The 20,704-nt window shown below is 40.5% G+C and overlaps 1 protein-coding gene across 3 annotated transcripts in view; it reads right to left on the bottom strand.

Annotated features, from left to right (window-relative positions):
* The window catches only part of mprip (myosin phosphatase Rho interacting protein), a 444,516-nt gene that overhangs the window by 7,146 nt on the left and 416,666 nt on the right, over positions 1-20,704 (bottom strand). For 2 of the 3 annotated variants that reach the window (XM_060844305.1, XM_060844307.1), the window contains 5 exons: positions 13,638-13,797; positions 12,743-12,856; positions 8,660-8,746; positions 6,743-6,905; positions 3,819-3,901 (listed from right to left, as the gene is read on the bottom strand). In XM_060844305.1, the coding sequence (XP_060700288.1) occupies positions 3,819-3,901; positions 6,743-6,905; positions 8,660-8,746; positions 12,743-12,856; positions 13,638-13,797 (607 nt within the window). Of the gene's footprint in view, positions 1-1,148; positions 1,213-3,818; positions 3,902-6,742; positions 6,906-8,659; positions 8,747-12,742; positions 12,857-13,637; positions 13,798-20,704 lie in introns of all 3 variants that reach the window. The other variant, XM_060844306.1, reaches the window with a different exon arrangement.

Here is a 20,704-nt window from a genome sequence, read left to right as displayed (position 1 = left end):
ACACTGTGGAAGCTGGAAATATGAAAACAAACAAAATGGAGAAACTCAGCAGGTCTGGCAGCACCTGTAGAAAGAGAAACAGAGTTAATGTTTACAGTCTAGTGTGACTCTTTAGAATTTATGACAGAAAGTCATTGGACTTAAAATGTTAATTCTGTTTTTCTCTCCACCGATGCTACCAGACACTATGTTTTGCTAGCATTTTTTGTTTGTAACATGAATGGAAATCCTCCATTGATAAACTAACTGACACTCAGCAAAGTGGAACATATTATATCAACCAGGGACACAAAGTGCAAGAGATTTAATTTTTCAGCATAGCTTTGGACATGCATGCACAAGCCAAACAGTAACATTAATATTTACACATCTACTGTGTGTAACAACTGTAACACAGCATTGCACTTATTTGCCAAACTAGTTGGAAAGAGGCAACGTACAAAGTCAACATAAAAGGAACAGAGACCAGGCAAACATACTACAGTGTATACTTCCAGTGCTGTTGTTAGGTCACAACAGTCGAAAGTCTTGTGTTGACCTATCTTCGGAACAAAGGAACAGGAGTCGGCCATTCATCATCTGAAGGCTTCTTTTGCTATTCAATCAAGTCATGGCTGATCTGTATTTTAACTCTACTCCTGGATCCATCCTCTTCAGAATATTTGCTCCAAACATATATTAATTATGGATTTAAAAGTTATTAATTGAGCTGGCATCTACTGCGTTTTTTGGGAGAGTTTCACAGAGCGGAAACATATTTGAAAAACCTTGCAATTAAAATAAGAAAAGGAACTTCTACTTCAAAGATTCCCACAAGTATTTTCCCACGAGTTGACCCACTGCACAAGCTGCTATATTTTGGATCATGTAATTTATTGAGACAGGTATTGGTCCAGTCTGAATTTCTGCATATGAAATGATTGGTAAGGTTGTTGTGCAGAGATTAAGCATGTCTTACATGAATTTATGGCTTATCTTACTCTTTGAAAATATGCATGCAGACACAACAATAACAGATTTAATTTCATAAAGGCCAAAGCAGAGTCTAGGACACAAACCCAGATAAACACCAGTGCATGTCCACACAAAAAACAGCCCAAATCCCAAAGTGACATGCCTTCACTCAGTGACAATAACCAATGGTTTACCTAAAGGGAAGGTGTCAATCATCAAGCAGCTCTAGCTGTCCCATGCCAGCGCTTTACTCACAGACTAAAGGATGAAGAAGAGGAGCAAAATGAAATAAAGTTAGAAAGCAAAGCATTACTAAAAACCTATGAACCACAGACTAACATTTCTGGCTGAATACTACCCAGTGTTAAGTAGTTTATTACGAGAGGAAATCTATAAAAAGTAATTGACGCAGATTAGTATGGTCTGGTGCTTCCATGCAAGCTGATCTGAGTGACTTTATTCATTTTTTTCACGAGCAAAGTAAAAACAAAAATCAAAGTCAAATCAATATTTCCCTTGCGCTTTCTTCTTTTAGTGATCTTACATCTATCTTCTAAGGTATGGCCAGAGTTGAATCATTGATAAGTTCTGGGGAAACATCAATATTTTGACTTAGTTCAATGTCTTTAGAAGGCATACCACACATACAACAATTTTAAGTCTTTAATCATTTCCCATTGTATTTTTCGCTTTGAAAGAAAATGTGCCAGCAACCTCTCAAAACGTGGACAAGCTGCTTCCCTATTTTTCAAATGCAATTAAATTTACCAACACAATTCTAACATAACTCCACTTAAATTTTCCCTTCACTTCTCAGGGGCTGCTGTTTAACATCAGATATTCTGTAATTGGAGAATGATGTTCTTGGTGGTATTTGTAAAGGGCCATTTTCATAAAGATGCATGTCACTTTTTAAATTTTATTTTTCAAGTTATGAGGGTAACAGAAGATGACCCATCTTACCCAAAGTGCCATTACCATATTCACTCAGGGTATAAGGAATCAGCACCTTCAGTTTATAAGAGGGAAAGAAAGGGGAAGAAATGTGCCAAAAAGGACTTGCACTTTTACAACAAATAAGGCAATGACTTGAGTCACAGATATATAGCACGGAAACAGACTCTTTGGTCTAACTTGCCCATGCCGACCAGCCATCCTAAATAAATCTAGTCCCATTTGCCAGCGTTTGGCCCATATCCCTCTAAACCCTTCCTACTCATATACCCATCCAGATGCCTTTTAAATGTTGGCAATGTACCAGCCTTCACCACTTCCTCTGGCAGCTCATTCCAAACACGCACCATCGCCTGCATGAAAAAGTTACCCCATAGGTCCTTTTTAAATCTTTCTACTCTCATCCTAAACCTACGACTAGTTCTGGACTCTCCCACCTTATTTATCAGCAGGTTTTATTAGACGAGGTTCTTTTACATTTGATGTATTATTAGAATAGATTAGATTCCCTACAGTGTGGAAACAGGCCTGTTAAAAATCATATGAAACTGACACAAATTATAACTGGCCAAAAATTATAACTGGTCATTGTCGTAATTTGCCTGGATTTTTAAAATTGTTTTAATATGAACTCAATATTCCACCTTGGGGAAGATCTGCTTTGCATTGGAACAGTTTTGTATGTGTGCATTTGTTTAAAAATAAAACAAATAAATGACTTGGTAGCTTACCTTATGATGAAGTATCTAAAAATGTGGTAAAAAATGAGGTCTGCAGATGCTGGAGATCACAGTTGAAAATGCGTTGCTGGTTAAAGCACAGCAGGTCAGGCAGCATCCAAGGAATAGGAAATTCGACGTTTCGGGCATAAGCCCTTCATCAGGAATTCTTGATGAAGGGCTTATGCCCGAAACGTCGAATTTCCTATTCCTTGGATGCTGCCTGACCTGCTGTGCTATCTAAAAATGTGAACAAGTAACTCAAAAACCCATAAGACAAATCTTTAATACTGGGTTGATTTTTCTAAGCTATGCACCAAGTCAAGGCAAATTTTTTATTAGGATTGTGTGCGCACATCTGCAAGAACGAGAAATATTCTTTTAATGGCAGAAATGCTAATGCACCATATACTAAATCCTCCCCTCTAAACCTTTGTTGCTCTCTTAAAAGTGCCGACTAAAGTTGGGATATGGTTTTCACAGATGCCTGCAGATCTCAAAATCTTGCCCAAATGGATATTTCCATATGATAGCTGTTGCTCACCCATTGCCTGTTGGCTAATGGCGTTAAGACAGAGTCCAATCCCATTCCTCACTTACTGCCTATGACAATGCACTTGCCAGAAAATGCAGTGATGACTACATAACTGAGAATACCAGCTTATTTTCTAAACCATTCCCTACATCTAATTTCAACACCCTTTCAGCTTCTATCATAAACAAAGTCAACAGGACAGTTACCGGAGTACTTAACTGCTACATGTGGTTTATGACAGACTATTTGGAAACTGTGCTGTTGAAGTGACTATAGTCTCAGCCATATCTATACCGAGGGTATAAAACTTCAGAATCTACACAAAGCACCTGATTTAGTTCGAGTTTACAAATTCAGCATATTTATTACTTTAGATTAGATAGTAGACAAAGGAGGATTTTGTTTTACAAGCCAATTTGCAAAAGATAAAACTGATAAATAAATTAATTATGCTAACAGAATTCAATGTAAAGGAATTTCCTCCTTTCCCTGAGGAATTTACCTGCACGGTAGAGACTAAAGAAAAACGAAAGGGTATCATACACATGATCTTAATTAGGATATATACCCAAGTACTTGACATTAGTGACAGTACTGCAGTTTAGCCTGAGGCACAGAGAATGTTTACTAGATATGTGAAACAATTAAGAGCTTACCTTTGATCTTTGTGTTCGATCTGCTCGTTTTGCTGCAGCTGCCATCTTTAGAATATCTGGATTGCTTTTTGATTTCATAATATCTGAGAGAAAAAAAAATTACAGCTTTTCTAAATTAATCTTGATCCAAAACTTAACTTTGAGGACCAAGTTCAAAAACACTTTTATACACTAAATTGACCTTGTTTCCATTAAGAGCTTACAATCAATTTCAGTTGACATAATGGCAGCAATTGTCCAATTTAAAAAAAACATGGAGTGTGGACATCACTGGCTGGCCAGCATTTATTATCCGTCCCTAGTTGCCCTTGAGAATGTCGTGCCGAGTTGCCTTCTTGCACTGCTGCAGTCCACGTGCTGTAGGTTGACCCAGAATGCCCTTACGGAGGGAAATCCAGGATTTTGACCCAATGATAGTGAAGAAATGGCAATTTATTTCCAAGTCAAGATGGTGAGTGACTTACTGGTGGTGGTGTTCCCATGTATCTGTTGCCTTTGGCCTTCCAGATGGAAGTGGCCATGGGTTTGAAAGGTATTGTCTAAGGATCTTTGGTGAATTTCTGCAGTGTATCTTGTAAATACCACTACTGGGCATTAGTTATGGAGGGAGTGGATGGTTGTGGAAGTGTTGCCAATTTAGTGGCTGCTGTTTCATGGATGGTGTCAAGCTTGAGTGTTGTTGGAGTTGCAGCCACCCAGGGAAGTGGGGAGTACTCCATCACACTCCTGACTTTCAGAAAGTGGAAAGGCTTTGGGAAGTCAAGAGATGAATTACTCACTGCAGTATTCTTAGCCTCTGACCTGCTCGAATAGCCACTGTTTATGTGGTGAGTCCAGCTGAGTTGCTGGTCAATGGTAACTCCGAGGATGCTGACAGTGGAAGATTCAGTAATGGCGACACCATTGGATACCGAGGGGCAGTGGTTAGATGGTCTCTTATTGGGGATGGTTATTGTCTGTCATTTGTGGGGTGCAGATGTTATTTGCCACTTGTCCTAGTCTGAATATTGTCCAGATTTTGTTGCATTTGAAGATGGACTGCTTCCATATCTGAGGAGTCATGAATGGTGTTGAACATTATGCAATCATCAGCAAACATCCCCATTCTGACTTTTTAGGGGAGGGAAGGCCAGCGATGAAGCAGCTGAAGATTGATGGGCTTGGGACATTACCCTGAGGTACTCCTGCAGAGAAGTCTGGAATGGAGATAACTGACCTCCAATAGCCACAACCAAATGTTATGACTCCAACCATTAGAGAGTTTGCCCATATACCCACTGATTCCGGTTTTGCTGGGGGTCCTTAAAGATACACTTGGTCGAATGTAGCCTAAATGTCAAAGACTGTCACACTCACCTCACCTCTGGAATTCAGCACTTTTGTCCATATTTGAAACAATATTTGAATGGGCGGCACGGTGGCACAGTGGTTAGCACTGCTGCCTCACAGCGCCTGTAGACCCGGGTTCAATTCCCGCCTCAGGCGACTGACTGTGTGGAGTTTGCATGTTCTCCCCGTGTCTGCGTGGGTTTCCTCCGGGTGCTCCGGTTTCCTCCCACAGTCCAAAGATGTGCGGGTCAGGTGAATTGGCCAAGCTAAATTGCCCGTAGTGTTAGGTAAGGGGTAAATGTAGGGGTATGGGTGGGTTGCGCTTCGGCGGGTCGGTGTGGACTTGTTGGGCCGAAGGGCCTGTTTCCACACTGTAAGTCTAATCTAAAAAAAAGGCTGTAATAAGGTCAGGAACAAGTGGTCTTGGCTGAATGCAAACTGGGTGTTAGCAAGTACATACTGCTTGATAGCAACATTGATGACATCCTCCATAACTTTACTAATGGCTGACAGCAGACCAACTGGCCTAAATTGCCAGGTTGGATTTGTATTGCTTTTTATGTACGGGACACATCTGGGCAGAAATCATACTGTAGCAAAACCAAAAGTAGTGTTTGGCTGTCTTCTGCTTCAATTCAGCCAAACATTCTTGCACCAACGTGAGACGGTCATTAACTAGTGCTAATCTCCTACTTTCTCCCCCCCATACCCTTGCATGTCATTCTTATCCAAATAACTATCCAATGCCCTCTTGAATATTTTAAGGTATTAAGCTTGGCAATCATTGCCTTAGCAGTGGTGAAGCACTCTAGAAAATTTTAAGAAAAATTAAATCTTCTCCCTTAACAGAGTAAATCCATGCAGGAGCTAATGTATTTTAAATATAGTACTCCCACAAATATAATTTCATCAAGTTTAATTAATTTCATTCTAATTTGCCGTAATAACAAATTCATAATTAAACTCCCCATACCAAATAAATTTCTGCTTGTTTGCCTCTTGAAGGCACTGACGTATATTGGAATAAGTTTTAATTTGGTCTGTCAGCCAATTCAATCATAAGTGCAGAGATAAGTGTTAATAGTATTTGTTTCAGAGATACATCCTGTTCTTGCCAGCAGAGATCCCTGGCTAGCAGGAGTAGGAAGAAGTGAAGCATTTCCTCTTCCTCAGCACGCCGCTGACCTACACTTCAACTCAATTTGTTTTCCCTGAGTATGAATGGGTTGAAATCTAGAGTCTTCCTGTCTCTCTCCCTCGCTTAAAACAAAATGGAAGATGTTAAATCAGTTGGATTCTGAGAAACCAGATTAGAATAATTTTATGCATAGTCCAGATCATATAATGCATTTAGAAGAAACTCTTCAGCTGCATGATTTTATCTTCTCAGAACAACAAAAACTTATCTTTCCATTCCAATGATTGTTCAAATAAAGCCACTGGTCTGGTCCAAACCATTTTTTTGTGAGGTTAATCCCTCAATTACCCATTGTATCAACGAATACCGAAGAGATTGTTATTTACCATATTGAAAGCATAGTCTATGTAAAGCCAGTTAAATTATACCAGCTATTTTTAATTTCCATTTGCTGTACCGTATCTGCTGTGCTCTGTTTCATCCATCGGCTGCTCTCCCAGTGCTTCCTGTGCCAGCTGCAGCTGCTCTTTTAGTCTGTTTATGTCACGTTCTGATTTAGCTTTTACGATACTTAGCTCTGTATAGATGTCTTTATATTTGTCTGTAGCATATTTCTTATCCTGAAGAAACGAATGCGCAGAATACAAACAGATTACACTGCGAATAACAGAACACAGTTATCTCAATAGTAACTGACTTCCAGGTTGCTCATCACTTGGCTTTGCCTTTGGCATGTTGCCACCTCTGAATTGTTAATGGTCAGTAGTCACCACAGCTCCCATCACACACTGATGTAAGTTTAGACATCGGCCATCACCTTTGACTTGCCCAAGGAAAATTGCTCATTCTTCTCTATTTTTCTTCCTGCTCCAGGAAGACAGTTTTGAAAACAAGGACAAGCCCACACTCCTCCAATGCTGAACACATCACTAACCAACTCCCTGCACTTATCATCAACCCATTTCCATTGCATAGCAATAGTTAAACTTCATTTATTGGAAAATCTTGTTTAGTTTGTACCATGGATTTGAAATATTTCTGGATAAATGTCATACTACTCCCAACATTAATGAAGGAAGGTAATTTTTTTTGCTTAAACCAATGTCAAATTTAGGGTTCAACATATTTCATTAGCTGACATTAGTGTCAAGAATGGATCCAATACACATTTCTAAATGATTTAAAACTTTGAAACTGATCACTACTGGGATTTCTGAGAATAAATGCAACGCTGCTGTGCACCAAACTATTAAAGCTCTGTGCTGGAATAGTACAATTCTCGGATATGTGCACTTAATTTACATTGTTGCTTTAATATTCACTGTTGTTGTTTTCGGTGATGACACTAGATGGCACTAAACAATAAGAGTTCAGTAAGAAACTACTTTCCATTCCAAGTCCAACCCATTACAGTACATCTCACTCTCTTCAGTTTCTGCTGTACACCACGAAATGTAACAGCAACTTTAGATTTAAAAACTGGCACCATTCGGGAGAGACAATTAATACCTTGCATTTACAGTGCTTTACATATAGAATGCAAATTGGACCAAAGAGCAGGGTCAGAATAAGGGACAGAGACCTGAGACAACTTGTTATCCTGCAATAGGAGGTGCCTAGGTTCCGAATGAGAGCTGCCGGAGACAGAAGTGAATGAAACAGAAACAGGACAGCATTTATCTTCTATAATCAATTTAAGTGAACATGGAATTCTTGGAGTGGCAGTAGGATTCCCACATCAACCAAGAAACTGACTTCAGCAATGCCAAGCCTCTGTCATTCTTAATTCTTGTACCAAATCAATAATTCAATTTTTAGATGATAGGAGAAATTCTGTAGCCAATTTTGTTGTACTGATGTAGCAAGTTGCTTGCAAGCTAACTCTTGCACATGAGCTGGCACTCCATGATTTTATCTTTGTGTTACTGTGCCACAGTGTTTGGAATTGCTTGGAAAACAATTGGGCTCCAGGGATTTCTTAAAAAAGCAACCAGATTAACAAACATGCAATTTTCACGACTGTTGATGAATCTGAGCCCTTTTTGCTCCTTCAAAAGATTTATATCAATTAGTATTTATAAAACAAATGAAGTAGTATTTATTGATGAATAGCATAAATGTTTCTAATGGTTTTTGTGGACAATGCATTGCCTGATTTGATCATGGGCATTCACATCAACAATTTCAGACTCCATTTCTTATCTGTACAGAGTTGGCCAATCTTGGTCAGTGGAGATATAGTGGGCTGCTGGTACCTCAAATAGAATTATCTTCAGTAGAAGAGGAAAATAAGAGGGCTAAATAATCTATTTTTCATATGAATGAAATAAAAAAGCTAAAGTCAGGCACTTTGCATGATGAGAAGAGTACTTACACGTTGAGCAGTCTGCAGTTCATCTTTCAAGGAATTAATTTCCTGTTTTAAGTACTGTATTTCTGATTCTTTAACCCGCAGCAATACCTAGAGAGGACACAAATAATTATAGTAAATATTGCACTATTTTAACAATGTTCTTAAATCAAATTGTTGTAATACAGGAGTTAGCAAACCAGTCTCATAATCACTGGATTCACAGCATAGTGAAATTAACATATTTAATGACCTTCAAAATTGCTCAATTGTTCATAAGCAGACTTTAAAGGATAACAGATCAGGCACCAAATTTATAAATTATTAATTTCTGTTTAAGTTATGTTTAATACTATAACTTTAGAAGAGCAAAACTAAACAAACTAAAAAGAAATTGTCCACAGCACAATTATTAATCTACAATTATCTTTCCAGACCAGTTCCCATACGTAAACTTATTTGTTTGCTCACTCTTTCTTTAAAGAAAGACAAGCTGCTGTTCAAAGTTTGTTTCTTAATTTCAGCACATGGTTCCAAACCAAAAATGAGGGAAAAAAAGTGATGGCCTCAACATGCCTCCATCTTCAAAAACATGAAATGTCACTTCAAGAATGCGTTTCATGACAAGGTTAGTAAGACTTAAACGTCAAACAAAACACAAAACTCTCAGCCATTCAAATTGTTCCTCCCACTAGGTTCTTAATCACTATACAACCTTCTTGGGTACGTTCTTAAATTTTCAACAGTTTACATTTGGGATAATGTATCAGCAATTATATTCTCTTTTCTGGAACGATGCACATTACTAACACTAATGGAACAATCTTTTGAGTCTCTCAATGAAACAGATTATGGTCAGCAAGAAGTAAACGTTCAGTTTCCATATAAAACAAACATTGAAGTGTTAAAGAGCTGTCAATACTTCCACTCCCAAAAGAGGTACTGGAATATGTTCTGATGTTCATTTCACTTCTTGGTAAATAATGCAATGGCTTCTCCATTGTAACCTTTCCATCCTGTAAGAAAATTGCTCCAATTCTAAAATTGCCAGTGTCTACTGTTGGATTAAAATGTTTGTCATTTTGAGAAATAGCTAATACAGATTGATTTTAATGTTGAAATTGCTTTCAGCTTTTCAAAGCTGCCTGGCATTCTAATGACCATGACATCTGTCTTTGCTTTCATACAGGGTATGTCTATTGTACTAAAATTAGCTATAATATTCTGATAAAATCAACACATTCCCAAAACCTTGATGATATAATGTTTCGTTTGAGGAGGTAGGAAGCTCACAGCTGCTTCTTTTGTGTGAAACTTGTCCTTGCCCTGCAACATGTCTCAAATATATTTTTTGCTTTTGCAAATGTACTTTTTTGCAAGGTTTAACACCAGCCTCGCTCACTGTAATTGCTTGAACACGTTTCTTAACCGTTCTACATGTTCCTTTCATGTTGTACTACACACCACAATATAATTGAAGTGAACTACACAATGAAGTGATTTTGTTCATTAATCATCGAAATACGGTTGGGGTGTCCTTAAGTCCAAATGGCATATCGTCACATTAAGGCAATCCATTGGGTGCGACAAAAGCGTAATCTTCTCGTCTGGGAATACTTTCAATCAGTCTTTGCAATTGCATTCAGTTTCCTACATTCAATACAATCTATTTGATCTACTAGCATAAAAACCAACATTACTGAAGAAATCCAATTACTCTGGCTTGGTTTGATCAATTGATTCTCCATCATGCATTGAATTTCTTTTGTAACTTGAACTTGTTGCTCTGAATTTAACCAATATGGGCTTTGTTTTATCATGTCTGAATTATCTGTATCAACTTCATGTTTGGCTGATGTGGTATACCCAAGAGCATACCCAAACTTCTTTATTTCTTGAGCAATCATCTTGTTGGTCTTTCTCCAGATATGAAAATGATGACTATATTCTCTAATATCTCCAAATTTGCTAATCTAATAGAAGGAAGTTCACTTTGGGAACTGTCCACTTCTCCTTTGCCTCATCCTTTTTTCTTCAAGCCTCCTCTATTATTACTACTTGACGCACCTGTATTATCTTATTGTCTTCGCTACGATAGTACTATTTCAACGTGTTCACGTCACATAACTGATTCTCTTTCCTACAATCAGGAATATCAATTAGATGTCACCTACTAACTAACTTGAAAACTGTATTACTTCTTCTATTACCACCTAAGCCCTGACTGTCCTTAAGGATATAGCCTCTTGAAATTGAGTCATATCCATAACTGTAAAAGGATATAATAATTTCCAGCTTTTGTTTTAGGTTGTGGTCCAACACCATCCACTAGCTTCATGTTTCTTCAAAAACCAGTATGGGAGTCAGTGATGCTTATTTAATCAATCGTTGAAGTTTACCTACAACTTGATAAGTATAGCATGTTCTACAAAACCGTACAACATCTTCATGCAATTTTGGTCAGGTAAAATATCCGTTTATGGATGTCAGAGTCTTTCAGACCCCACATCCTGTCATGTGCTACTCACAATATCTCCCTACAATAACTGTGCAATACCACTATCTGTTAACAATCCTTGCTTCATTGGCTGGTCAATGCGGAATTCTCCACTTCCTTACCACACTCTTAAGATAACACGGCTCTGGAATTTCTTCAGCATCTACTTCAGTAGAAGCGGACTGTGCTTATCTATTTAATTCAGGATTTGTTTTTGTGCTTAATTAGTGGCTGACATACAGAATTGTCCTCACTTTTTAGGAAATTTTCAGCTACTTTCTATTTACCAATGTTGTCATACCGAACTTTATTGATTGATTTTATTTAATGATCACTCTGGTCACCTCCCACTAGCTTAATTGCTTTATTACTTTTTGGTTATATTCTTAAATTTTCAACAGTTTACATTCAGGATAAAGCTTCAGCAATTACATGCTCACCCTCGTCAGTCACTGAGCATTTCACCTCCTGGTACTGAAACATCAGGGCGGCACAGTGGCTCAGCAGTGGGGTGGGGTGGGGTGGCACTGTGGTTCAGTGGTTAGCACTGCTGTCTCACGGCGCCAGGGATCCAGGTACAATTCCAGCTTTAGGCAACTGTGTGGAGTTTGAACATTTTCCCTGCATTTTGCAGGGGTTTCCTTCCAGTGCTCTGGTCTCCTCCCACAGTCCAAAGATGTGCAGGTCAGGTGAATTGGCCAAACTAAATTGCCCATAGTTAGGTGCATTAGTCAGAGGGAAATGGTCCTGGGTGGGTTACTCTTCGAAGGGTCGGTGTGGACTTGTTTGGCTGAAGGCCCTGCTTCTACACTATAAGGAATCTAATCTAATTTGTTGTGTTCTTAGAACAACAATTAGCCGATAATTATTGTTCTAGGTCAGTTCCCATATGCAAATACCAGTTTCTTTCTCTTAAGGCAAGCTGCTGTTCAAGTTTCAATTTTCATTTTCAACTTGGAGTTCCAAACCAAAAATGAGAAAAGTAAAGACAAAACAGTGATGGCCTCAACACAATTTCAAGCTGGAAACTGTGGTGAAATAAAACAGGTGTCTCGTTCAATATATTGGGGTAACTCTACATGTCAGTACAATATCCAATCACTTCTGGATATTTTTAAAATTGCTTTACTGCAGACTGAATGGATCGTGTTTGATTGTGTTATATTATGTTGCTAGAGTGCCATCCGATTTTTATCTGTATTTAAACTTTTTGGGAAGATTTTTAAAAGAAATATAAAACAGTCTGACAATTTCCATATATTTAAATGTAAGTAAGTATTTTTCCTACAACTCTCAAAACAAACATCAGATAGTTTAGTTGATCTCTTCAGCTTTTGCAAACACTGCCATTTTTCCCTTTTCCTTCCTGCGTTCCCATTTATGATTCACAGCGCCTTTTTGTGATTCTATCCATTCTCAAGAAAATTGGCACCAAGTAATTCTGAAGACGAAAACTAATCTGACAATCACAGGCACCAGATCCCAGTGGTTACTCAGTGACAAAATCTTGCACAATCATATCTTGAATCAAGAACAGACTTGTACATAGATACACTTAACACCTTGATTCTTTTGTTCATGAAGTTTTATTCTGTAAACGTATAGCTTACCTCTAATTCATATACTTCTTTGCCTTGTGATAGGCCAGTAGCATCTCCTCCACTGTCACCTGTCATCACTGTTCTCAGTCGGGTTATTTCTGTAGCCAGACGATTATTCAGTTCCTATTAGAAATAATAAATCCAGTAAAAACAAAAAGGAAAACAAACACTAAATTATATTTAGAAAGGTAAAACACAAAAAGAGGTACACTTGAATAGTCAAGAAAGAAGACAGAACAAAAAGATTAGTCAAATTGCATGCTATTGAACAACAGCGAATTCAGCCAACTGCACCGATACATATATGGATTCATGAAATAGGTCAGTTTGGCTAGGTGGCGGATCCAATTGCAAAAGGACCAAAAGTTCCACTGGGTATTGAAGGCTTACCAAATACAACAAAAGGACTGCTGAGAGGTAGTTTAGATAAGAGATTTGAAAAAGGGAGCAATAGTTTTGTGTAAACTAGATTGTGGAGAGCTGAACAGGCACCCAGATTGTCAGTCTGCCGTTTCCATAACCAGTACTGTGCAGCTGACCATGATTTTAACAGTTAGCCTTGTAAAAGGAATATCAAAGGACCTAGCATTAAAAAGTTATTGACAGGAACATAAAAAGAAGAACTGGTTTCGATCACCACTCCCATTTTCTCCACAAGACAATGGACTAGTTTTTAATCTGTAGACCTGATCAGGGTACTTAACAGTAATGTATCACATCCAAAATTGATATAGTTTTCTATGTCCCCAGTTATGTACTTTTCAAACCAGAATTAGAATGCTTTTCTCCCCTTTGTCACCAAAGATCAATTCACACTATCTTTATTTAAACAGTGTAAGCCTTGTATTTATAATGTGGCAATTTTGTGGCATTTATGTTGTAAATGTGGGAAGGCACATCATACCTGGTTGTGTGCATTGAGTTCCTGGTTTTCACGCTGGCATTGTCTTAATGCCTGTCGCTCTGCTTCCAAAGCCTGAGCCAAGTGTGCATTTTCCAAACACTTCTGGGAGTACTGTTCTGACAAAACCTCAATTTCTCGTTGTAATGATGCCAGTTCCTCACTGTTAAACAATTTTGAAATGGTTTATTTCCTGAATACTGCTAAATTAAACACATTCAATTTTTAAACGGTAATTCATTACCGATACGGCAAAGATAGAAACAAGAAGATAGGAGCAGGAATAGATTATTCTTGAGAGTTTACTTGATCATTAAGTATGGGCGTGGCTGATTGTCCAATTCAGTAACCTGTTCCTATTTTCTCCCCAACCACTTTGATTTCTTTAGCTCTCAGAACTATGTCTAGCACCTTCTTGAAAGCATTCAATGTTTTGGAATCACTCTGCCACAGAATTCAACTCAACATTCTCTAGGTGAAGAAATCTCTCCTTGGCTCAGTTCTAAATGGGCTACCCACACACAAACTGTATCCACTGGTTTTGAGCTTGCTGGTCATCAGGAACATCCTCCTGTATTTACTCGCTCTACGCTTGTTATAATTTTATAGGTTTCAATGAGAACACACTTCATTTTTCGAAACTCTAGTGAACATAGTATTAACTAATCAAGCCTCCCTTCATATCCTCCAATTCATAGAAACTGCTCCAGAGCCTATAAAATCTTGAAAGATGACTACCAATGGTCACTTTCTTAAGTATTCTGGGATGCAGGTTATTAGGCCTGGTGATTTATCAGCCTTTAATCATATCCACTTCTCTACTAATACCTATTTCCATCAGTCCATCTCCCTCTTAAAACCATGTGTTTGCCAACATTTTTCGGACATTATTTATGAAAGTAGAAATAAAGGATTAATTTTGCTTCCCTTATAACTTCCTGCTTCTGACGGTATGAGATCTACATTTGCCTTCACATATCCATGGAGGCTTTTACATAGTTTTGTAAGTTTCTTATAAGCTTATGCGCATATTCCATTTTCCCTTTCTTAATAAATCCCTTTATCCCCCTTTGCTGAATTCTAAGTTCTTAATCCTCAGGTCTGCTAATTTTTGGCTAAGTTGTATGCCCATCTCAGGATCTAACAATACCCCTAATTTCCTTTAGTTGCCATAGTTTTGCCACCTTCCTCATTTTGTTTTCGTACCAGACAGGAATAAACAATTGTTGCAGTTCATCCATGTGCTCTTTAAATGTCTGTCATTGCATCTCCACTATTGTCACTAAGTAACATTCCCCAATTTATCAGTCAATTTGGGCCTCTCAAACTTGTAGTTTACTTTATTTAGATTCAGAACCCTAGTCGGAGAATCAACTACATATTTTTGGAAGCACATTGAAAATCAACTCAGACAAATACCAGAGTTTTTGTTTGTACTCTAATGGAAAAAAATCAGCACTTCCTTCTAGATCAGCTGGGGGAATGGTGCTGGAAAAGCACAACAGTTCAGGCAGCATCTGAGGAGCAGTAAAATCGACGTTTCGGGCAAAAGTATTCCTGATGAAGGGCTTTGCCTGAAACGTCGATTTTACTGCTCCTCGGATGCTGCCTGAAAGGCTGTGCTTTTCCAGCACCACTAATCCAGAATCTGGTTTCCAGCATCTGCAGTCATTGTTTTTACCTTCTAGATCAGCTGGTCAACCTGTGAGAGAAATTAGTGTTTGTACAATTTCGTTTTGTAATATGTTTTAGGTATTTAAAAGAGAAACATAAACTTTCGTTACAAGGTTTGCCAGAAATAAAAAGGTGCTTTCTTTTTAAAACTTCATGATTGAAAAGCAAATTATCACTAACCACTTCTTTCTGAAATTGTGTGATTAGTGAACTACATGGGACAACTCATGCCCTTTCTCCTGGTTGATACTCACATGACCTCTGTCTAGTCCTCCTTATGACAATGCTAGTGAGAAACAGCAGGTTTCAATTACAACAGAGTGAGATGTATAATTTCAGTGGACTGCAGAACACTTGCCAATGTTCCATCACCTTGTGATAGTGTGTGTCAGGTTTCACCACCAAAATATACGAATGCTTTCATGTGATTGCTTAAATAAATATAAAACTATGCGCTTGCACAACTCTGGTAATTCAAACTAAATTAATGTACCTCTGATTCCATGAAATATTTTAAAAATAAATTACAATCAGACTGCTTTAAGAACTATCAAATCATCTTCAGCTCTCTGAACAAATAGTTAATTGAATTAGTTCTGAGTTACTTTGAATCTGGTAAGGATCTTATTCTACATCAGATTTGGTGCTTTCAGTTTCATAAATCAACATCCCAAAACAAATCTTCATCTATCAAATTGGATATTCTCCATTTTTGGAACAATCTGATTATTGTTTGTGCATTAATAGCACTCCATAACTTGGCAATGAAGCCACAAAATATCAAGTGGAGCAGAATACACACCTCCACACTCTAAGTTTTTTTCCCTCTCAGTCATTACTCATTTACTCCATTTGGCTTGAACATGTCAAATGGCTCTTCGAAGCACATAACTAAAAGATATAACTACAGATGTTAGAACCTCTGGTATAATTGCAATTTAGGTATCATTTCTTATATGGGGCAGGGGATGCCAATTCCGCATATCATTGGTTCACACGCCTTCACTCTATCCTCAGTTAACTACTTGGTGTCAAGGACAATACACAGCATTACATATAGGGAACTCTTATTAGTATGGTTTTATATTTGAAGATCATAGGCTCTAATTTATTGTTGATTTATTGTTCTCACGTGTACACAGAAGAGTTTTGTCTTCCAAGCAGTACAGGCAAATCATAACAAACAAAGACATACAGATCATAGGGTACTTAGACAGAGCGTGGCATGCAAGGTTATGACTGCACAGGAAGTGCACAAAAGATCAATATTAGATTTGAAATTAGAAAGGTCCATTCAGCAGGCTAATAAAAGCATGGAAGTAGCTGTTCTTGAATCTGTTGGTGCATGTTCAAGCTTCTGTATCTTCTGCCTGACTGAAGAGGTGGAAGAAGTATTACTGGGTGGAAGGGGTCTTTGATAATGTTGGCAGCATTTCTGCGGCAACGAGAAGTGTAAACTGAGTCCTATGGATGGGAGGTTGACTTCCGTGACAGACTGGGCAATGTACACAACTTTCTTAGTTTCTATGGTCCTGGGCACAGCAGTTGCCATACCAAGCCATTATGCACTTGGATAGAAAGCTTTCTAAGGTGCATCTGTAAAAGTCTGTTGGCCATGGAGGCCAGTACCACCATGAATCTGGATTTCTCATGTTGTTACTAGAATTATTTTTGAACACTTCTTCTCCATAGCTTGGCTGCTAAGCATATCAAAGTCCACAAGCATTTCATTTACATTGCTGTTGCATCATAATGGTTAGGACAAAGTGAGGACTGAAAATACTGGTGATCAGAATCAGAACGTGCGATACTGGAAAAGGTAGCCGGTCAGGCAGCATCTGGTGAGGACAGCTGACGTTTCAAGCATAAGCTCTTCATAAGTAATGAGGGGGCCACCAAGAGGGCTGAGAGATAAATGGAAGGGGGATGGATCTGGGAGTTAGGTAGCTGGGAATGCAATAGGTACATGAAGATGTTGGGTGATAGTGAGAAGTTGGAGTGGAGGGTGGAGCAGATAGGTGGGAAGGAAGATGGACAGGTAGGACAGTTCAAGAGAGAGGTGCCAAGTTGGAGGGTTGGATCTGGATAAGGTTTGGGGAGGGGGGGGGGTGGGGGAAGAAAGATAAGAAACTGGAGAAATCAACATCATCGATCCTGTGTGGTTAGAGGTCCCAAGGTGGAAGATGAAGAATTCTTCCTCTTGGCATCAGGTGGCTAGTCTTTGGCAGTAGAGGAAGTGCAGGACTTGCATGTCCTTGGAGGAGTGGGAAGGGAAGTTGAGTGTTCAGTCATAGGGTGGTGGTGTTGTTTACTGCATGTGTCCCAGTGATGTTCTCAAACATTCTGCAACTTGGCACCCTGTCATCCCAACGTAGAGACAACCACATCGAGAGCATTGGACACAATAGGTAATGTGTATGGTGATACAGGTAAATCTCTGTTAGATGTGGAAGGATCCTTTGGGGCGAGGGAAAGGCAAGTGTGCAGGTTTTGCACCTCTTACGGTGGAAAGGGAAGGTGCCGGAAGTGCAGGGTGGGTTAGTGCGTGGCAAACCATGATGTCACCTCCACTCCCGCTGCCCCACAGACCGCAGCCACTGCTGGCTATACTGCCTTTGCAACTGCCTCTGCAACTGTGCCAAGACAACCGCCTCCGCCATCGAAACTAACATGAAGCCTACCCTGCATGTCATTTCCATCCCCATAGTTGCTGCCACCTCAGCCACTTCCACCCCCGCTAACATCACTCACTGGAACACCGCTGAAATCGCAAAAGTCACATGTAACATCATGTCCACCCCCACGGATCCCACTGAAGGCACTGCTCCCGCCCCCTTGACCCCCATGGTGAACATCACTTCAGTTGGTCACATCACCCATGACTCCATAACCATACCCACTCTAGAGACAGCCTCCGTTCCCACTCCCAACTCCAGCCCCACACCAGGTCCCAGCTCCCAGCCCTGCCGTGTTTTTACCATCCCACCCAGAATTCCCCATCACTAAGGCTGAACCATCGGTCCTCAGTACTAGCCTCATCTTTGTTCTCGTACGCTTCTGGATCAATGAATTCAACGTGCATTGCGACAGTGAACTTTTCTTCTGTCACCTCCGACTCAGTGCATACTTTCTCCATCAGAACTTCTGCCCACCCTCTGAGGACCCCTCCTCCTTCCTCTAATGCACTTCATCCACTTGGACTCCCCATGCTAGTCTGTTACCCGCCCTTGATCTCTACATCTCCATCTGCTGCTGTGACATTCACTGCCTCAACCTGTCCACCTCTCTCACCTATTCTAACTTCTTGCCCTCGCAACATGCAGCCCTCCACCCCAAACCCAACCTTACCGTCAAACCAGAGGACAAAGGCAGTGTACTTTGATGCACCTACCTGCTTATGCCACTCACCAACGTCCACCCCCTTGATGACGACCACACCTCTAATCACCAAATCATCTCCCAGATGATCTACAATCTCACCAACTCAGGGGATCTCCCACCAACAGCCTCCAACCTCATAGTCCAGGAACCCCACACCACCCGGTTCTACCTACTACCCAAAATTCACAAACCTGACTGCACCGGTCAAACCATTGTCGCAGCCTGCGCCTGCCCCACTGAACGTATCTCTGCATACCTTGACACCATCCTGTCCCCCCGGTTCAGGATCTCTTTACATACATTCGGGACACCACCCAATCCCTCCACGACTTTCGTTTCCCCAGCCCCAACACCTCATCACCATGGACATCCAATCCCTGCACACATCCATCTGCCATGAAGAAGGCCTCCGAGCCCTCTGTTTCTTCTATGGGACAGCGGGAGTGGAGGTGACATCGTGGTTGGCCATGCACTAACCAACCCTGAACTCCCGGCACCTTCCCTTTCCACTGTAAGGGGTGCAAAACCTGCACACATGCCTCCCCCTTGCCCCAAAGGATCCTCCCATATCCGACAGAGATTTACCTGTACCTTCTTCTCTCCCAACCACTGACAGTCATTTGATTAGTTGAACTGGTCCTCACCCTCAACAATTTCTCCTCTGAATCCTCCCACTTCCTCCTGACCAAAAGGATAGCCATGGGCACCCGCATGAGCCCCAGCTATGGCTGCCTTTTCATCCGGTACATCTAACAGTCCATCTTCCGCAGCTATACTGGCACCATTACCCACCTTTCCCTCCACTACATCGATGCCACCTCATGCTCCCACGAGACTGAACAGTTCATAACTTCACAAACACCTTACACCCTGACCTCATGTTCACCTGGACCATCTCAGACACCTCCCTCCCCTTCCAGGACCTTTCCATCTCTGGTGACTGACTCAACATGGACACCTACTTCAAGCCAACCAACTCCCACAGCTACCTAGACTACACCTCCTCCCACCATGCCTCCTGTAAAAATGCTATCCCTTACTCCCAATTCCTCCACCTCTGTTGCATCTGCCCCCAGGAGGATCAATTCCACCATAGAACATCCCATATGGCCTCCTCCTTCAAGGACGGCAATTTCCCCTCCTACGTGGTCAACAATGCCCTCCCACGCATCTCCTCCACTTCCTGCATTTCCGCTCTTGATCTCCACCCACTCCACAACAAGGACAGAACCCCCAGTCCTCACCTTCCACCCCACCAACCTGTGGATACAATGCTTAGTCCTCTGCCATTTCTGCCACCTACAAACAGACCCCACCATCAGGGATATATTTCCCTTCTCACCCCTGCCTGCGTTCTGCAGAGACCATTGCCTCCACGAATCCCTTGTTAGGTCAACTCTCCCCACTAACCCACCCTCCATCTCCGGCACCTTCCCTTGCCACTGCATGAGGTACAAAACCTGCACTCACACCTCCCCTGTCATCTCCATCCAAGGTCCCAGTGGATCTGCCCTGGGGTTACCATCTGTGCTCATAACGCCATTGAATGTCAAGAGGCAGTGGTTAGATTGTTTCTTATTGGAGGTGGTCATTGCCTGGCTTTTGTGTAATGTGAATGTTACTTGCCAGCTGTCAGCCCAGGTGTGGATATTGCCCATATCTTGTTGCATTTAAAGATGGACTGAAGAGAATCACAAATGGTGCTAAACATTATGCAATCAAACATCAGTAAACATCCTCATTTCTGACATCATGATGGAGGGAAGGTTGGTGAAGCAACAGCAGCAGAAGAGGGTTAGGATAGGATACCACCCTGAGGAACTTCTCCAGAGATGTCCTGGAGCCGAGGTGACTGACCTCCAACAGCTGCAACCATCGTCTTATGTGCTGGATATGACGCCAACTAGAAGAGAGTTTACCCCTGATTCCAAGCTTGCAGGGGCTCAGGAGCTAATTGGGTCAGACACAACCCAAACTGGGTGTCAATGAGCAGGTTATTGCTTCACTTTCCATCA

This window comes from Hemiscyllium ocellatum, chromosome 25 (genome assembly GCF_020745735.1).
Source record: "Hemiscyllium ocellatum isolate sHemOce1 chromosome 25, sHemOce1.pat.X.cur, whole genome shotgun sequence".
NCBI lineage: Eukaryota > Metazoa > Chordata > Chondrichthyes > Orectolobiformes > Hemiscylliidae > Hemiscyllium > Hemiscyllium ocellatum.
Note: the sequence above shows the minus strand (reverse complement) of the source record. Positions and strands in the feature narration are given on the sequence as shown.